The 19,988-nt window shown below is 43.6% G+C and overlaps 1 protein-coding gene across 1 annotated transcript in view; it reads right to left on the reverse strand.

Annotated features, from left to right (window-relative positions):
- The window catches only part of DENND11 (DENN domain containing 11), a 45,104-nt gene extending 26,073 nt beyond the window's left edge, over positions 1–19,031 (reverse strand). Inside the window, exons 1-3 of the mRNA XM_054493757.2 lie at positions 18,742–19,031; positions 3,454–3,553; positions 2,363–2,521 (exon numbers count right to left, since the gene is read on the reverse strand). Of these exons, the coding sequence (XP_054349732.1) occupies positions 2,363–2,521; positions 3,454–3,553; positions 18,742–19,015 (533 nt within the window). The 5' untranslated portion in view covers positions 19,016–19,031. The remainder of the gene's footprint in view (positions 1–2,362; positions 2,522–3,453; positions 3,554–18,741) is intronic.
- Positions 19,032–19,988: the final 957 nt, after the last annotated feature.

Consider the following 19,988-nt stretch of genomic DNA (forward strand, 5'->3'; position numbering starts at 1 on the left):
AGCTCCAGCAATGAAGAGCTATTAAAATAATCATCAAAATGACAAACAGGGAAGACAATGGGGGGAAAACGTATGCATAATGGATATTCCTGGAGAAGAAAAAAACAGAATGCAAAAGTTAAATATTTTATTAAAGAAGAAAAAGTTCCTAAAATTAAAAATAAAAGACCTATCTATTGAGCAAAGGGGACAAAGAATCCCAGAACATACTGATACGAAGTAATAAACATTTCGCAAGTTCAGGCTGGGCGCAGTGGCTCATGCCTGTAATCCCAGAACTCTGGGAGGCCGAGGCGGGCAGATCACGAGGTCAGGAGTTCAAGACTAGCCTGACCAACATGGTGAAACCCCGTCTTTACTAAAAAAAAAATAATAAATTAGCTGGCTGTGGTGGCGGGCCCCTGTAATCCCAGCTACTCAGGAGGTTGAGGCAGGAGAATTGCTTGAACCCAGGAGGCGGAGGTTGCAGTGAGCCAAGATCACACCACTGCCCTCCAGCCTGGGCGACAGAGTGAGACTCCATCTCAAAAAACAAAAACAACAAAAACAAAACAAAACAAAACATTTGGCAAGTTCAGAAACAGCACAGACAAAGACAGACTCTATAGGTATCTGGATGGAGAAACTTCTCCAAAACGACTAATTTCAGATAACAGTAGAACAATATCTATAGCATCCTGAGGGAAAGAAGAAAGCATTCAAGAATTGTACAACCAGCTGAGGATAAACGGAACAGGCCAATAGTATTAATCATGCAAGATCCTTTCAAAGAAAGAAAAGTGCTTGATGGTAAAATTCAACCATTCAAGTTTTTTTTTATTTTTGATTTATTTTTTATTTTTTAAACAGGGTCTTGCTTTATCACTCAGGCTGGCATGCAATGGTGCAATCATAGCTCACTGCAGCATTGAACTTCTGGGCTCAAGCCATCCTCTCACCTCAGCCTCCTAAGTAGCTAGGACTACAGGTGCACACCATCATGCCTGGCTAATTTTTTTGTTTTTGTAGAGTTGGAATCTTGCTTTGTTGCCCAGACTGGTCTTGAATTCCCGGCTTCAACTGATCCTCCTAAATTGATCTTCTTTGGCCTTCTAAAGTGCTGGGATTACAGGCGTGAGCCACCATTCCTGATCAATTTTAATGTTTATATATTGTTTCTCAGTAAAGTACTGACATCATATTGTCACGTTTTTCATAATCGTTTTTCTTAATTTTGGAGGAATATCTCAAGGAATAGTATATCTTACTGTGAAAAAATATTTACTTGAAGTTATAAGTAAAATTATGTTTAATATATTTCATTAACACAGCCTGCTATTTGAGAAAATTAAATCCATAAAATATTAATCCTATTTTTGTAAAGATATTTGTATTCCAGAATCGCATTCATGGAATATTGTCAATGGATATCTGTGAGTGTTAATATATGAGAGGATTTTTAAAAATCCTTTGTAGTTTCATATAAATTTTAAAATAATAAACATGTGTTTTCCACAAACAATAAAGTTCATGCTTTCAAAGCTGAAGATCACAATAATGTTGCATAGAAATGTTTACATAGTGATAAATTTTAAAAGTATAGACTATAAAAAAGGATATATATTGTATGATGCCAAATATATATTTTAAACATACACACATACACAGAAAAGAAGTGGTAACATTTTATCAGTGCTTCAGGGATTAGGGATAAATTTTCCCCTCAAAATCTGAAATGTAATAAGGTTACTTGCATGATGAAAAAAATGTAAAGTAACTAATCATTTTGCTGCTTCTGTTAAAAATTCTCTTCCTATGCCAGGCACCTTGGCTCACGCCTATAATCTCAGCTCTTTGGCAGGCTGAGGCAGGAGGATCACTTGACTCTAGGAGTTCAGGACCAGCCTGGGCAATATAGTAAGAGCCTGTCTCTACCAAAAAAAAAAAAATATATATATATATATGTTTAAGTTATCTTTCTATTATCCCAATCATAGTAAGAATCCCAATAATAAAAGGAGTAGGCTTTTAAAAAGTTTAGGATTTCTTTGCCTACTTGACGCAAGGAGGTAACTATTGCGGCTTTGCATAAACAAAGATCATGTACCCGTCAACAAATGACTTAATTTTAAAAAGTGATGGCAGTATTAAATCCAAACTGAAGGCAGAATATACCCCAGCTTTTCATTATAGAGTAAAGACTCATCATGCAGGACGTTGGCTGAAACGAAAGGACACCATCCGAGGCGTGAAACATCGCCATGGATGTTCTTGGAAAGACATCTGCTGCTCTGGCACGCAAGTGCTGTCTCCGAGGGCTCGTGCCATATGCACCAGCTGGTGGATCCTGCTGCCTCCCTGCACATGCACGGAAGCCACGTACCGAACCTGGTTCTCCAAGAAGTGCATGTAGCGGTAAAGCAGTGTGTAGGAGGGAGAGAGGATGCCCACAGACTTCATCCGCGCGCCACGTTCCAGCTCACTCTCCACGGGCATGTTGGCAAAGCAGGCCAGGCCGAAGAAGGGCCCCTTTCGGAAATAGCTAGAAGAGACCAAATACGTAGTGTGGCTCAAGATCAGAGAGGAATTTTGAGATGCAATCCTAAACAAAACAAATGAACTGTGTTCGGGGCTGTCAATGACAAAGCTCAGCCTCAAGAAAACAAGTGGGCCAAGCCATGTGACCTCACTGATGAGACGAGCAAGGCTTGAAGAGATTACATAACTTGCCAAGGGTCACTCGGCTGGAGCTGGGACTTAGTCCGTGGCAAGCCTGCCGCTCAGCTGCCCACGATCATGGACACGTCTCTTCTCTCCTGCACTACAACTAATGACTTGGATGGGAGAAGCAGAACCAACATTCCTCTTCAGACTCCTCTGGAACTAGGACTCTCTTTTGCAGCATAAACCGCAGTGATTCTTCCCTTACTTCCTGAGGCTCTGATATTTTTCACTGAGCTGCCATTTTATTTCCTCCTCTTTCTCACACTTGTATCAGTCATGAATTCAGCCCCATGAGGAGATTAAAGCCACTTCATTACCCTTAAGCTCTTTCCATTGTTCCTTCTCACAAAACTCTCTGAATGCCCCACTACACAGGACTAAAAAATGGCCTTACTTAAAGCTGGAATTTCAAGGTTGAACACATAGCTGTCCTCTGTTAACTCACACGGGGCTGAAACTGTGCACTCTCATTAAAACCAAACCTCAGGTGAGGTCCATGTAATTTCCGAGAAAGTGACAGAACCTCTACAGGCAGAGATTCTTAAGATTTACAGGTCATGAAGCCCATTGAGAACCTGATGAAAGCTAGACATCTCACTAGAAAAATGATGTGAACACAAAACTATCCATGTATTTTCAAGGCATTTACACACAGCACATGAAGAGCTCCTGATAAGAGCCCTTCTGCTTTGGGGAAAGTGTGGAGGCAGGGGGAATGGTACGAAGAGACTCCAGTTCAGAAGTACTTACATGAAATCAGATTGGATTTTATGGGACCCACTGGCCATAGACTTGAACTCAACACCTTCGAGGTCAATATCTTGAGGTAAGCACCATTCTACCATGTTTCCTGTAGGAAAAGGAAGATGCGAGTTAAAAGAAACAACATCATTCAAAGAAAATGGGTTAGTACAGGGCTTAGCACACATGGTTTTTCAATAAACCGACTGCTGACTCAGCCTGACACAGACCAGCGAGATGCTCAGAGCTCAGCTCCTCCATCACCGGCAGGGGTGACGCCAGAGGATGTGGAGATGGACACTAAAGGAACCTCCCATCTCTGCCCTCAAACACTGTTCTCCTCCCTCATGAGGATGCTGCCTTTGATTCTGTCATTCTGCTCAGCCACTTTCAAGTCTGTCTTTTGCGGCCTCACTTCTCTCCATGTTTTTTTAACCTTCCGCCCTCGTTTCCTTATCTTGTGTTCTCTCCTTAATCCCTTGAGATCTTGATTCTATCTATAGCCACTAATGACTGGGAAAAATCCCAAAACATTTTTTAAATTCTCATTCTCATTTACCTCTAGGTAGCATTTGCTAATTCCTCAAACATTTCTCCTCTTTTTCCTAGATTTCCATGATAGAATACTATTTTAATGCTTTTCCTACCTCTCTGACCAACGTAACTCTGTTTCCCTCCCCCTCTCTCTCCTCTCTAAGTGAGGTCCTTCTTCAAGGGACAATGATATTTGCTTCCAGAATTTTGGGACTCATTCACTCATCATTGATTATTCAGTTTCTCCTGAGCTAGATGCTGGAGATACAAAGTCCCTGACCTCAGTGAGATTAGATTTCAGAAAGAAATGAGGAGAACTAGAAGAGATCAGCAGTTACAGTACAGTGGGATCAATGTTATAACAGAGGATAAGGTGCGATTTTTTTTTTTTTTTTGAGACTGAGTCTCACTTTGTCGCCCAGACTGGAGTGCAGTGGCACAATCTCGGGTCACTGCAAGCTCCACCTCCCAGGTTCAAGGCGATACTCCTGCCTCAGCCTCCCACGTAGCTGGGATTACAGGTGCATACCAGCACACTCGGCTAATTTTTTTTTTTTTTGAGATGGAGTCTCACTCTTGTCACCTAGACTGGAGTGCAGTGGCGCGATCTTGGCTCAGTGCAAGCTCCGCCTCCCAGGTTCACACCATCCTCCCGCCTCAGCCTCCCCAGTAGCTGGGACTACAGGCACCCACCACCCACGCCCTGCTAATTTTTTGTATTTTTAGTGGAGACGGGGTTTCACCGTGTTAGCCAGGATGGTCTCGATCTCCTGACCTCGCGATCCACCCACCTCAGTCTCCCGAAGTGCTGGGATTACAGGGGTGAGCCACCGCACCAAGCCATGTCCAGCTATTTTTTTTTTTTTTTTGTATTTCTAGTAGAGATGTGGTTTCACCAAGTTGCCCAGGCTGGTCTCCAACTCCTGACCTCAGGTGATCCACCTGCCTCGGCCTCCCAAAGTGTTGGGATTACAGGCGTGAGCCACCGCTCCAGGCCAAAGTAGGATTTTAAAAGTACAAGCATGCCTCGGGCTGCGGGAATCAGGGAACTACACAATAGCAGTGTCATCTGGACTCCCTGTTGTTTTCATGCATATTCAAAAGGGTTTAAAGCAAAACACTAAGTTACTTGTGAGATTTCATTTCAGAACAAACTTCTTATTAACACCCCAAATCCTAATTTGCTTAGGCATTAGAAAAATCATCAATAATCCCAGCCAAACAACGCTTTAAGATAACTGTTCAGGGCATCAGAGAATATACAATCTAGTCTCAGGACATGGTAGATATCATAGAGCATTGTCGAATCTCACACTCAACAGCCCAAGTCACTTTCAAATAGTTTATTTTCAAAAGAGGAATCATGATTCTGATCATTTAGTCAATTCACTAAAGTGAAAAGCATGAAAAAGGGATTAAGAGTTCATAAAACAGAAAGCCTCGAACTATGTTATGTTTGTCAGGGTCAAAGATAAGAAAAAGCACTCAGAAAGAAAGAGGGCTGACCTTGGGGATAAGATGAGCTTTTTAAGCACCAAGTTCCCCCACGCTTTCCTATATTTTCCCCTACCATCCATGTTTATTACCTCCACAGTCCAGTGGTTTTTTTTCCTATGGAATGCATCAGGACAGCTAGGGAGCTTTAAAAGGTGCCAGGCCTACCCTAGGTCTACAGAATCACCATCTTCCCTGCCCTGCAGAGGGCGATTCTGCTGATGCATGCCAGCGATAAGAGCCCCTGCTTGGGCCTCTGTGTACACACTCCTAACCCTTCACAGCGGCAGTACATGGTCAGCAGAGGAAAGGGACAGTCTGGGACAGAGCTACAATGACCCTCGATAGGCTCTGTCCTCCTCATGCTCAACCAACCTGCTTCTTCTAATACTTACTGCCTTGTTTACCCACATGCCACACATTACAGGGTTCAGCTAGCTCAAACTTAGCTTCTTTCCTGCAACCCAGCCTGCCCACGACTACTCAGTGTCTTAAAACTTTATTTACCCAAATGTTATATTGAAGTATAGCATAAGTATAGAAAAGTGCAAAGATGTTTATTGCAGCACTATTCACAATAGCAAAGATATGGAATCAACCCAAATGCCTATCAATGGTAGACTAGTAAAGAAAATGTGGTAAATATACACCATAGACTACTACGCAGCCATAAAAAGGAGCGAGATCATGTCCTTTGCAGGGACATGGATGGAGCTGGAAGCCATTATCCTCAGCAAACTAACATGGGAACAGAAACCCAAACACTGCATGTTCTCACTCATAAGCAGGAGCTGAACAATGAGAACACATGGACACTGGGAAGGGAACAACACACACCAGGGCCTGTCGGCGGGGAAGGGGAAGAAAAAGCATTAGAATAAATAGCTAATGCATGCAAGGCTTCATACCTAGGTGATAGGTTGAGAGGTGCAGCAAACTACCACAGCACACATTTACCTATGTAACAAACCTGCACATCCTGCACATGCATCCTGGAACTTAAAATTTTAAAAAAAGAAAAGTGCACAAAGTACAACTCAATGGATTTTCCCAAAGTAAACATACTTGTGTAAGTAACACCCAGATCAAGAAGCTGAAAGAACATTATTTGTACATCAGAAACCTCTGTCATAGAGCCTCCAAGTCATTAACCCTCTCTCATGAATTAGCTTAGCCTCTTCTGAGTTTCCACAAATGTAATTATAGTTTGTATTCTTTTATGTCTTTTACGTCATCCATGCTGATGTGTGTAGCAATAGTTTGTTCATCTATTACTTCTATTATATGCATGCAGCAGTTTACCTGCTTAATAACTGGTGATGCACATTTAGGTTACTTCCAATTTGAAGTTACAGCAACGGGCACTGCTGTAAACAATCCTGTATTTGTCATCTGCTGAAATAGCATAAAGTGGCATTGTAATGTATTGACCTGGTTGGGCTGAACTATCCTTCTCAGAATTCCCTTCTTTGTATGTTTCCAGCTGAGATTTGGAAGTGAATCAGTAGCCATGTTATGTTTGCATCTGTAAGGTCAGTGCAGAAGGTCCACTGCATAGTTGCTTCTCTGCAGGCTCACTACAGTGTTGAGGGGCAGCAGCCAGCCCTGATGATGCTGCAGCCACCATCCCTCGATCTTCCTTCAGTTTCTCTGACTCCTAAGCCAGGCGTATGTTTAGTTCCATAATAAAGGGCATCAGCTTCTCCTTAGGAAACCCACATCACCAAAGCTGGATACAGTAACAGCCTGATCCACGTTCCCATCTATCTTCATGAGTTTCAGCTTCTTATTCTTCCTTTTCCTCCTCCTTCTCCTCTTCTTCACAAGTTTACTCTCTTCCTTCATAACTGTCTGCCCAGTAGACTTCAAACTCCGACATCAGACACAAAGAATAGCCTTATATAGATTGTCTAACAGCTCCCACAGTTGCATAAAACCAAATCCCTGCAACAAATTCCTTTGTGTATCTCCTAGTTTTTCTGTTTCTCTGATTGAACTTTGACCAACACAATATGCACATTTCTACTGACTACATCCCTAGGAATAGAATTGCTTTAAAAATGTTTGCATCACTGCAAACTAAGACACTTTCAATGATTCCCAAGGTAGTATTTCCTAAGCTTATGTTAATAGGGCTTCTGCAAAAAAGAAAACAAAATTTTGTGAAATGTGTGTGTTTTTGGCCAAATTATCTTAGCTTAAACAAAGCTAGACACATTCCTTTATTGCAGAACTTCTCAGAGCCTTTAATAAGCCACTCTGCATCATGAATCTCCATGAGATCAATACAGTGCTTAATGTTTCCCCAAATTATCTTTTTTAAAGGAGTATCTTAAATCTTTTTTAAAGGAGTATCTTAAGAGACTAATTTTATAGAAGGTATTTTTTTAAAAAAAGAAATACAGGTATATCAGGTGTGCAAGCTGTCCTTCCATATCCACTCTTCCCTTCTTATATGAATCAGAACCTGCTAGTTTTAGCTTGGTGCATGGTCTCCCGAATGAAGGCTATGTTTCTCAGTACCTTCATGAGTGAATTCTGGTGTCATGTGGACAGAAGTGAGGTGCACCACTTCCCGAAGGTGCCTGAAAGGCAAGGAGCACACTGCCCCTTTCTCCACCCTGCTACCTGGAATGTGGATGTAGCATCGTATCACAGAGGGGATGGATGCTGGAGCCATCAGTCAACGTGGGTCTAGGTCCCTGGATGACCCTGGAGATTTGGGCCAGTGTTCTAGCCCTAGGCTGCTATCACCTGATTGTTACATGAGAAACAAATCGACTCCTATCTTGATCATGCCACTGTTGATTTGGGCTTCTAGTATTCATGTCCAGCCTATGTCCTACTTAGTACAGCTGACCTAGAAGATAAAGTCCCCATTCCTTAGCCTGGTTCTCAAACCCTCTTCCTTGCTCCTCTGTGCCTATCAAATCTAATTGCACAGAAACAGAAAGGAACAGAGGGAGAGAATGACATACTGTTAGTTACATCCTTCACTTCTAGGTGGACATAAGCCCTTCTGGGTTGGGAAGAAAGATCCATTAGAGGCTGACAAATCAAAGAACAGGGCACAGGCTCCAGAACACCACTCTGGGGAGAGGTATCCTTATCCCATGGCAAGCACATTCCTGCTGACAACTCCTTGAATGAAAGGAAAGCAGGTAGAGCTACTATGGCCCTTATCTCTACATATCATAATCATGTCTTCGATGTCTGTCTCTGCAGAAGTCTGTGAACTTTTACAAGGTGGGAATTTTCCTTGTCTTCACATTTCTATATAGAATCATGCCTTGCACAGGACAGAATAGGTATTTAAAAAAAACAGATTTATTAAGGGCACGCATGTGTTTTAAAAAACTGATGAGTTAGTGTTAATTACCTTAGAAATAGTAATAATATTGTAGTTATATAGGAAAATGTTCCTATCCTCAGAAGGTTAATACTCAAACGTTTAGGAGTGACATATTATCATATCTGTGACTTACTTTCAAATGGTTCAGGAAAAAAAGGCATATCCATATTTGTATATAGTCAGTTCTACTTTTACCACTTACTGGATTTATGTCAATGCAACACATGTACTTGAGAGCAATTTGAGCACAGGGGATTTCCCATTCACTTATGCTATAGACTCAATGCAATTCCAATCAAAATCCCAGCAAATTATTTTGTGGATATTGACAAGTTAATTCCAAAGCTTACATGGAAAGGCAAAAGACCCCAAATAGCCAACATAATACTGAAGAACAATAAAATTGGAAGACGAACAGTGCACCCAACTTCGAGACTTATATAAAATTAATCAAGAGAGTAGGTATTGGTGAACTATCAGACAAATAGATTAATGGAACAGAATAGACAGCCTTGAAACAGACCCACACAAATTAATCACGTAATCTTTGCCAAAGGAACAAAGGCAATACAATGGAGAAAAGATAGTCTTTACAATAAATGGTGCTGAAACAAGTGGACATCTACGTGCAAAGAAATGAAACTAGACACCTACTTTACCCCTTTCACAAAAATTTATTCAATATGGGAAGTAGCTAGCCTAGGTAACATAGCGAGACCCTGTCTCTACAAAAAATTAAAAAAAAAAAAATTAGCCAGGCATGGTAGTGTGTGCCTGTCGTCCTACCTATTTGGGAGGCTGGGGTGGGAGGATCACTTGAGCCCAGGAGTTGAAGGCTGCAAGGAGCTATGCTCACTCCACTGCATCCCAACCCGGGCAAAAGAGTGAGACCCTGCCTCTAAAATAATAATAATTTTTTAAAATATGTAAACCAAAATGTAAAATGCGGAATTATAAAACTTCTAGAAGATAACACAGGAGAAAAATCTGGGTGACTTTGGGTTTAGCAATGAGTTTCTAGATATAACACTAACAGCACAATTCATGAAGGAAAAATGGATACACTGGACTTCATTAAAATTTAAAACTTCTGATCTATGAGAGACACTATTAAGGGAATGAAAAGACAAGCCACAGACTGAGAGAAGATATTTGCAAAACACATATCTGATAAAGGACTGTTATCTAAAATACACAAAGAACTCATAAAACTCAACAATAAGAAAACAATCCAACTTTTTAAAAGGGTGAAAGATCTGAACAGACACCTGATCAAGGAAGATACACAGATGGCAAATGACATACGATGTTGAATATTTTTTCATATGCTTATTACCAGTTGCAAATTAAAACAACAATGAGATATCATGACACACATATCAGAATGGCTAACATTCAAAACATCAAAAACACCAAATGCTGATGAGGATGTGGGATAGCAGGAATTCATTGCTGGTGGGAATATAAAATGGCACAACCACTTTGAAAGACAGTTTGGCAGTTTTTTACAAAACTAACATATTATTATCATATGACCCAGCAACGATGCACCTTTGTATTTATCCAAATGAGCTGAAAACTTACATCCACACAAAACCTGCATGCAGATGTTTGCAGAAGCTTTATTCACAATGGCCCAAAACTGGAAAACAACCACGATGTCCTTCATAGGTGAATGGATAAACAAAACGTGAGATATCCATACAATGAAATACTCTTTAGCCATACAGAAAAATGAGCTATCAAGCCCCATGAAGAGACATGAAGGAACTTTAAATGCATGTCGCTAAATAAGAGAAGCCAGCCTGAAAGGGATACATACTGTATGATTTCAACTATGTGACATTCTGGGAAAGGCAAAATTATAGAAACAATAAAAAGATCAATAGGAAGGGAGGGATGAATAGGTCAAGCATAGGATCTTTAGGGCAGTGAAACTATTCTGTATGATACTGTTATGGTGGATACATAACATCGTGCATTTTTCAAAACCCACTGAACTGTACAACAGTGAACCTTAATGCAAACTATGGATTTAAATAAACAATAATGTATCAATATTAGTTCATCGATTATAACAAATATACCACACTAATGAAAGATGTTAATAAAGGGAAATTATATGTGTATGAGTGAGGGGGAGGTAGTATATGGGAACTCTGTACTTTCTGCTCAATTTTTCTGTAAAACTAAAATTGCTCTAAAAAACAAAATATATTATTTAAAAAACCCTAATTGATGAATTAACCTAAATTAACTGCCCTAAGAGTGGCAATGATACTATGGTAATGTAGAAAAACAGCCTTCTTCTTAGGCGATTTATACTGAAGTATTTTATTTTATTTTATTTTATTAAGAGACAGGGTTACCCAGGCTGGAGTACAGTGGCCCAATCATAGCTCACTATAACCTCTAACTCCAGGGCTCAAATGATCCTCCCATCTCAACCTCCCAAACAGGTGGGACTGCTGGCATGTGCCACCACACCTGGCTAATTTTTTAAATTTTTGTAGAGGTGAGGTCTCACCATGTTGCCCAGGCTGGTCTTGAACTCCTGGCCTCAAGAAATCCTTCCGCCTCTGTCTTCCAAAGTGTTGATATTACAGGCGTTGGTATACATATTCATGCCCAGCCCATACTGAATAATTTAGAAATGAAATGCCATTACATCCACAACTTACTTTCAAATAGTTCAGCAAAAAAAGAAAAGTCTATTTATATCTCTACACACAGTCAGTTCTGCTATAATGCTTGTCGAATCTGTTCCAAAGCAATCCACGTATTAGGGAATCTGACATTTGCTTATGCATGATTTCAATCATAAAAAACACAAAGTCAATGTGGAAAACTACACCCAGCTGAATCAAGCCATGTCGGAATATACAAAACACACCCACCTTAAGCTTCTACCTGCTACCTCAGGTCACCTCGTTCTGGGCCATGCCATGCACCTCTAGCATCACAGTTTTGCCTCTGATTTCAGACAGCCCCCCTCCCATCACACATAGTAATTCACAGGCTCAATCCTTTCAGCACTCACCTCCAGATACAAACACCAGGTCTTTTAAAGGTACAGTTCCACATTTACTGAGTATGTATTTCTTAACCATTTATCATATGCAAAACTGTCCTGTAGTTTTTGGTAGGTTCCTATCTTTTAAAAAAAAATGTGCCACTGACAAAGTTTTTCTCATAAGCCCTGTGATTTTTACTTCATGATTTTTTTGTCGCACAGTGATTTTTGGAACACATATTTCATGTTACAGGGAAGTGACTATGTAAGAATAAAGCAAATGGGGCAAAATGTCAATAAACTGGGACTCTAAGTGAAAGACATACAGGTTTTCACTGTACTATTCTTTCAACTTTTCAAAACATTTCAACTTACAAATTGGGGAAAATAATTGAAATAATAGCAATGTCAAAAAACCTAAGGAGAGCATAAAGGCCTTTGCAAAAGCCAAAAATAATTGAGGCAATGTACCACAGATAATAGGGAATGAAGCGCTATCAGGGCTTGAGGCTATCCTACAGAAACATTACAAATGAAAACCAGCTTACATATGGAATTTGAGGAGGCTTAATGGAAAGTGATTTTGCATAATTAGTAATCCTTATGGGATGCCATTTAATATCAGAAAGAAACTCATCCTGACTGCTACTTATCCCAGGCTCAGTCTTCACATTCCATGCTTTTAGGTTTTCCAGATATCCTCACTGTATTAAGAACTCAGCCAGGGAGCTGGGGCCTGGAAAATTCAACAGAAGAGGTCATCTCACGGATAGTTCATCAAAGAGAGGAATTGCCACTGACAAGTGCCTTTTTCTCCCCTAACTTGCTCTCCTTCCATCTCTGTGTCCTTTCTCATCTTGGACCATGACTTGGGCCTATTACAGGTACTTACAGGCACTTCCTAGCCTCTACTGCAAAGACAACTTCTGAGGAGGGATTCACATGACCACGGGAGGCACAAATGTGGCAATATGCATTGTGTACATTCAGCTGGTCATTGAACAAATATTGGTGGAGCACAACTTGGCAGCAGGGTGCCTGCCAGGTGCTGAACTCATGCAAAGGCAAATATGTCTGTGTTTAAAGGAACTTGGACTAACCGACTATGAGGCTGGCAGCTCAGTTACCCAGGGAAAGCCAGAAGGCCAGTGTCGCACCTGGCTGAGGACATACAGATGGTCTGAACTCTGCCACTCCACAGCTCCGAAGGTCAGCCTGACAGCTCTGTGCACCAGGGCCTCCCAGAGCTGGGGTTTTATAAGCCCATGGGCTAGGCCAGATGTAGGCTGTCCTATCTAGGTTGACCACTGCCTCTGTCTTCCAAAACTAGTTCTGTTTAAATGAGAAATGACCAAACCCCCAGATGTCTTAAAATTCATCACTATTTCCTAGGGAGATTGGACATTAACTGCAGTAACTGCTGCCTGCTAGAAAGTTCACCTCAAAATATTTAAAATAGAGAAAGCAATGATCTTGAACCAAAACAATCTCTTTTTAACAGGAAATATGTGAATTTCTTCTTCCTCCTCTGTTAGATAGCTCCCAAGCAAGCACTTCTTCCTCAGCTCTTCATTTCCTATCCAGAGACTGCCTCAGGTGGAGATCCTCCTCCAGCTCCTCTGACCTCAGGAGTGGAACTCCCACCCCCGCACGTGCCTGAGGTTTTACTCTTTCCACGGGCCTCTTCCCATCTGTGTATACATATGCCCTGATTGTAATCAGGAAGTCAAAACAAATCCTGTTTCAGGAATAAAGGCAAGAATCCAAGAGTATTCTAGGTCCCAACAATACATTCCTTTCACATAACCACCTAAAGGGGCCACCAGATCCCACAGGTGGAAACCTCCAAAGAGTATTTGGTTCAGACCCTAACGCCAGAAAAGTAAATAACCCATGTGAGTTGACTTTGGGTCTTACACGGTTTGAAACAGTCTTAAAACCACCTAGGTTGAGAGCACATCCAAAGCAAAGAGAAAAGCATCAGGATAAAGAATTCTGAGTCAGGAAGAAGCTAATCCTGCTGATTTAAAGTCAGCTATATGCCAATCCATGGCTGAATTCCAATGCATTCACTTTACAAAGAAAGACCTTCCATTTCACAGATCCCATATCATTCTCCACTGGGTGGTGGTGTGGTGTGGATAAGGGGTGCAGGTAGACTTGGGCTCTGGCCCTAACTTTAGACAACTTAATGGCTCTGTGCACCTGTTTTTCTCGTGATTATGGTGAAGCCTGTCGGGAGGATCAGAGGCAGGTCGTTGAAACATGTGGCACAGTCCTTGGCACACAGCAGGCACTCAGGAGGTGGTGGGTATTACAATTACCATTTTTATTTTCCCCTCCTCAATTTTCAAGAGAAGAAACTGACTTCACAGCAGATGGCTACAAACTGATTTCTCCCTGAAAACCACAAGCAGGTGAATCACCAATAGCCTGGGAAAGATTCTGCCAGGGTGGGATTAAGCAAATGAACCACAACTGTATTCCACTGGCATTTGGTGGAAATAAAGGGGAGGGATGGCGACATGACAGAGTTTCTCTTCCTGCGAGACGTTCTGGCCGGATATCAGAACAGCCTTTTTCTTTGCCTGCATTTGAGCTGTCCATGCTTACGACTGCTCTTTGCATCTTAAAATTGTCCTCCAAATTTTCCATTCGCATTCTACTTTGTCACTTTCCCACCCATTGCTGGAGCCATTTATTATTTGCCACGAGTCAGATGACCTGGGCAGCGTTCCAAGTGGTGCCTCAGACACCAGACCTAGCCCTGTTCTCACTGGGTCTCCATCATCTCCATTGTTTAAAAAAAATGCTTATGTTTCATAGACTATACAGGGAATCCACAGAGATTAATATTAGTGTGTGTGATTTTAAATATACTCATGTGACATAAACATAGAAGCGCTCAGATACATTAAATTAAATAGGTGTTTAGATGTAATCTGGGCACTGGCTAGAGGCTGAGGGAGGAACAGGTAGAAATTCATTCCCAAGAAGAAAGGAAGAAACATCTTGAAAACCTCAGCAGGTGATCTGCCTCTCACCTTATCCCTCCTTTTGCAAGCTGCCCCAATACAAACACACGGAGCACAGGGATTTCTCCCAGACACCCACAATAAAACTCTAAACGCAGCAGTGTAAAGTGAATCTCTTATAAAGGAACAGTCTAATGAGGCAGATGCACAGATGTCCAGACATTGTATGTTCAAAGTTTCATCGGCCTCCATCCTGCCCACACACAAGTCCTCAGCCACACGGTGATACCACTCTTGCCACCATCTGGGGGCAGGGACGTTCCCCAAGTGTGACGATATCCTCTCCTTTAATTAAGCAGACTAAGAACATTTTACTAGAAGCCCAAATAATGAAGTAAAATTAAAATCAAGGCTCTAAATCATGGGGTTGAACAAAATGAAACAGCAATATTCTGGCTTCCAACATCTTCCACCCAGCTTGCAGAGTTAGCATCCGGGTCTGGTTTCAATAGCAGCTTTGTGGCCCAGATGATCATCACCACCATCCTAGGGCCCCCAGCTCCAGATGAGGACTGAGTGTATGTGTAAGCCTCACTTTGAAACTGAAGCTCCTAGTTCTTAAGTCATCTGTAGACTCAACAACCATAATTTTCAATCCATGAGTCTGATGGAAATAAGCTTTAAGACTCTTTCTCTGATTCTTCCCACAGATGGCCAGCCTAGCTTTCCAAAACTTGTATCTAAAAGTGCAAAAGGATTACTCTTATTTCCACATCTTAGAGAATCACTGCATATATTCCTGCTCAAACACACACACACACCCTTTCTAACAAGGATCCACCCCTCCTTTTCCCTCTTACTCTACTTCCTAATGAATGTACAGCTATGAATTCTCTTCTCCCTCTTTTACACTCTCCCTCTCATGCACATACACTGATTTGGACACATGCCAACAGTTACCCACATTACATGGGAAGATGCACATAATGCCATGGCCTGGGCAGTAAGTGATGGGGTGGCGGAGGGTTGAGGTGGGTGTGGGGTGGGGGGAGGAAGGATCTCCTAGGAGTGGAAACTGAGGACACAGGTGGGAGAGACATGGGGAAGTGGCTAAACAGGCAGGCCAGTGAGAGAAACTAAACAGCAGACAAATCACACCTATGTAAGAACTTCTAAAATATGCTCTAATTTTGGTAAAGAAGTCAATATTCACTTTACCGCTTTTGGCAACACAGGCGAAGGTGGGGCAAAAGTCTGGGTGGGTCAATACTAAATAGGAACAAATAGCAGATCTGCCTCAGCAGTAAAGGGGGGAAGATGCTAGGCCAGTGATGCTTCCAGCTCACTGTACCACTATGGGCCTCACGCCACCGGAACCATCACACAAGGGGTACATCAGGCACTCTCTGAGGGCCCTGTCCTAGTGCTAACCTTGAGGCCCTCAGAAGCTCAGTAGCATTCATTCACTACATCTCCTACTTTTAAGATATATATAAAATAAAATTATATGGTACAAGGTCTATCAGAGTATTTTTACAGGATGCAAAGTGCCATTTAGGACTAGGATAGATGACAAAAGAGACAAACACATTTATGGTCAGTAAAGGACTGCTTTCCCCCCACCAAAAAAAAAAAAAAAAAAAAAACACAAAGTTACAAGTGCTCCCTCTCACACTGCGCTCTCTCTTCCTCCCTCCTTCCTCCTCCATCCCTGGATAAGTAAGGATCAGATGCCAGGGAGCAGGGGTTCAGGCAGCATAGTATACTAGAAAGACAACAGGACTTACAGTCAAGTATTTATTGGCTACTTAATATTCCGAAATTACCTAACCATCCCTGGTATGTTCCCTCATTTATAAATTGGGTATAAATGATCATCAAATTACAGAGCAGTGATCAGAATAAATCAAACAGCATTATAGTAAAATGCCTGCACAAAATGTCTAAATATCTGTTACAATCCCTTCTTTGCACAGTAGCCTTAGTCTGAAAACCATCACTCTCATGCACACACACACACACACACTCTGTATACACAAATTCACAAAGCCATGCTCACTGCCTGTGACTGACAAGGAATGGGGGCAGGTACTAGCCCTCTGGTGCTTTTATCAATTTATAGATACCAATTGGCCCATATCAATAACTGATCAATTATCAGTATTATCCACTCTGTCTGTAATTAGTATAAAACTTCTTTGCTCTTTCCCCTCCCTAAGACTCCACCACTGGAGCTACCAATACTAAATCAGACCGTGTGAATGTGCTCTTTCCATTCCTTCTAGTTACTCTGAAATATTTCCCAGGATAAGTCAAATGCTGGTAGCTGTTTACCTGTAAATGATGGGGTATGGTATAAGCAATATGATTAGTTACAAAGTATTGGTTTTTGTCTAGCATTATGGGTTACTTTGGTCAAAAAAGACCAATATTTTTCAAACTATTGGTATCTAGGAATCTCAAATGCAAGTCAACCAGCATGTGTGATGAACACTTAAAAAAAAGAAAAGAGCCACTGCATTCCAGCCTAGGCAACAGAGTGAGACACTGTCTCAAAAAAAAAAAAAAAAAAAAGAGACAGAGAAAAAAAAGAATGCATTACATGTAGAAGGAGTCAGCACTACTTCATGAAATGTCTATTTCAGTTACATAAGTACTGTATGTATGTGAGCATATTGCTTGTGATGTAAAATTAACTTCACATGATAGGTCAGTCAAAAAAGTTTGAAAGCCATGGAAATGGGGCAAAGGAACAAGCAGAAGTCACAAAGGCCTGAATTGTCCCCACAAACTCTGTCCCTGCAAATGGAGCTCCACAGTGAATCCCACATTCTTCCTGTGTCCTACAGCTGAGAACCCCAAAGTTACCGGTCTGAAACCCATCATCAGCTGCCATACCGGATTCCCCTTCTCCAGATCCTAACCCCTTTTTTTCTCCACTCCATCCCACCTCATCCCAGAAAGCAGCCAATATTTTCCCGCACGAACAGGCACTCCACACTCCAGCAGCTGCCCTGGAGACACTGACAGTCACACCTGGGTTTCCTTAAGCCCTGACACCACGACTCCTGCGATGACACCTCCTTCCCCCAACACCGAACAGCAGAGCCGCTCTCAGTGTCAGAAGTCCCTAGCTGACCCTCCAAGGCTTCCTGGGCGCTCAGGGTCGTTCTTCCACTTTCTATTCCCCGTGGACTCTCACCTGGAAAACGCACACCCCCCTGCCGGGTGGTTAGGCTAAGATTATGTGGGATAAGACTTTAATTCTCCAAGCATCTCCGAAAGACAGCCTATCCGGGGAGGCTTCTCCTTTAATCAGCCTTCAGCTGAATCCCTCAGCCCCATTCCTTAATGCTCCTGGCGTTAATTCCTCAAAATAATGCAGTCAGAGAAAGTGAACTTGGCCGCTAGGAAAGTTACCCCAGAGGAAGCGACGGGGAGCTAGGGCGAGCGGGGAGCGGGGGACGGGGGAACGGAGGGGGGGCGCCCGGGGAGCTCAGGACGCTCGCCCGGGGGGTTTCCTCCGCTCAACGTGAAAAATCTTCTGGCCCCCAAGAAAAGAAAACAAAACCCAACGTGGCCACAAACCGGATGCCCTGTCACTGAAGTGCGAACACCACTATGGGGCTGGGACTCAGAGGAGAGGAGAGGAGGGGAGGGGAGGGGAGAGGAGGTCGGCGGGGCTGGAACAAAGCCCTCGGGGCCGCTCCGAGAGGCCGCGCGCCAGCACCCAGCTGCGCCCCGAGGGAGAGAGCTGAGGACTGGCCGACCCCCGCCCTTCCCCGAGCCCGGGAGCCCCGGGCCGGCCCTGGTGCGGGGTGCGGGGCCGGGAGGGCACGTGCGCGCGCAGCGAGCCCCTCCCCCGCGCCCCCAAAACCCGGGGGCACCCCGACCCTCCCCCACGCGCCTGGCCCCGGCGCGGCCCTCACCCGAGCGGGGGTCGAAGGTGACCACGAACACGGCCACCACCTGGTCCTCCTCCACGTCGCCCAGCTCCAGGCGCCCGGGCTGCAGCAGCACCTCCGGGGCGGCCGGCTCCTCGGGCTCCCGCCTCCGGGGCGGCTCCGCGGCCGGCCGGGCGCCCCCGCCGCCGCCCCGGCCCCGGCCCCAGCCTCCCGCCTGCGGCTCCGGGGCCTGCGGCAGGGAGACGGCGGGGCCCTCGGCCCAGCGCAGCAGCGGCGCAGCGTCTCCCTGCTCCACCATGGCGAGGCGAGGCGGAGCCGCGGGCGCGAGGGGCGGGGCGGGCGGGCTGCGGGAACCCCCCTCGCCTGGCCGCGCCAACGCCGCCGCCGCCGCCCGCCGGGTCTGGCGCTGCCCGGGGCCCCGCCGCGGAGGCGCCTTTCCCACGGAGCCAGAGCAGGCGTCCGCGGAGCTGGCTTCGGGAAGGAACCGCGAGCCTGTTCGGAGGCGCCCGTGTGCACGTCCGTGTGTGGGACGCGTGCGGCCGGAACGTTCATTCTTGCGTCCATACACCTGTGTGCGGGTGGAGGCGCCTTCTCACCTAGGGTTCCGTGGTATAGCTACCACTGTGAGTTTTTATGTCACCATTATTTTTTAAAGTCCCCTGGTCCTGTGGACCGTGACAGATATGTATTACATAATCCTGGATGTGTGGCAGAAGCTGCTTCTAAGTAGCGGAGTGAAGCAGAGGGGCCCTGGCTACCCAGGTGTTTGCAATATACTCATCAATAAACACTGAAAAGGCCATAGGGTTAAGGTTTGGGAATTTTGCTCTTCCTTTTCTATTACAAACTGATTAGGATGGAGATTATGAGTTTATTTCCTGGTATATATACAACTTGAGGGTATTAAATTAGGAGGTGCTGGAGCATTTGTGGGGTTAGGGATATTCCCTCAGAAGATCAGGAAAAGGAAGTTGCTCAGGGGAGAAAGAGGAAAGTCAGCTCTAAAGCTGATGGCTTTGGAAATTGATTAGGGGTTTTCTGTGAACCCCCATTTTATATTTAAAAATAAATTTTAAATGCCTCAATCCTTGAGGTAAATCTAGCAACTGAGTAACTCTTTAAGAGGAGATGTGTATAAAAATAGGAATAGTTGTCAAAATAGTAAGAAAGAAGGAGGTGGCAAGAGAAGGAGGTACACAGGTCATCCAGGGTTCAGCAAGGCTCCACGGTTTGCCTGTTCGCAAAAGGACCCAGTAGAGCTAGGTGTTGGG

The sequence above is a fragment of the Pongo pygmaeus genome, chromosome 6, assembly GCF_028885625.2.
Source record: "Pongo pygmaeus isolate AG05252 chromosome 6, NHGRI_mPonPyg2-v2.0_pri, whole genome shotgun sequence".
NCBI classification, from domain to species: Eukaryota; Metazoa; Chordata; class Mammalia; order Primates; family Hominidae; genus Pongo; species Pongo pygmaeus.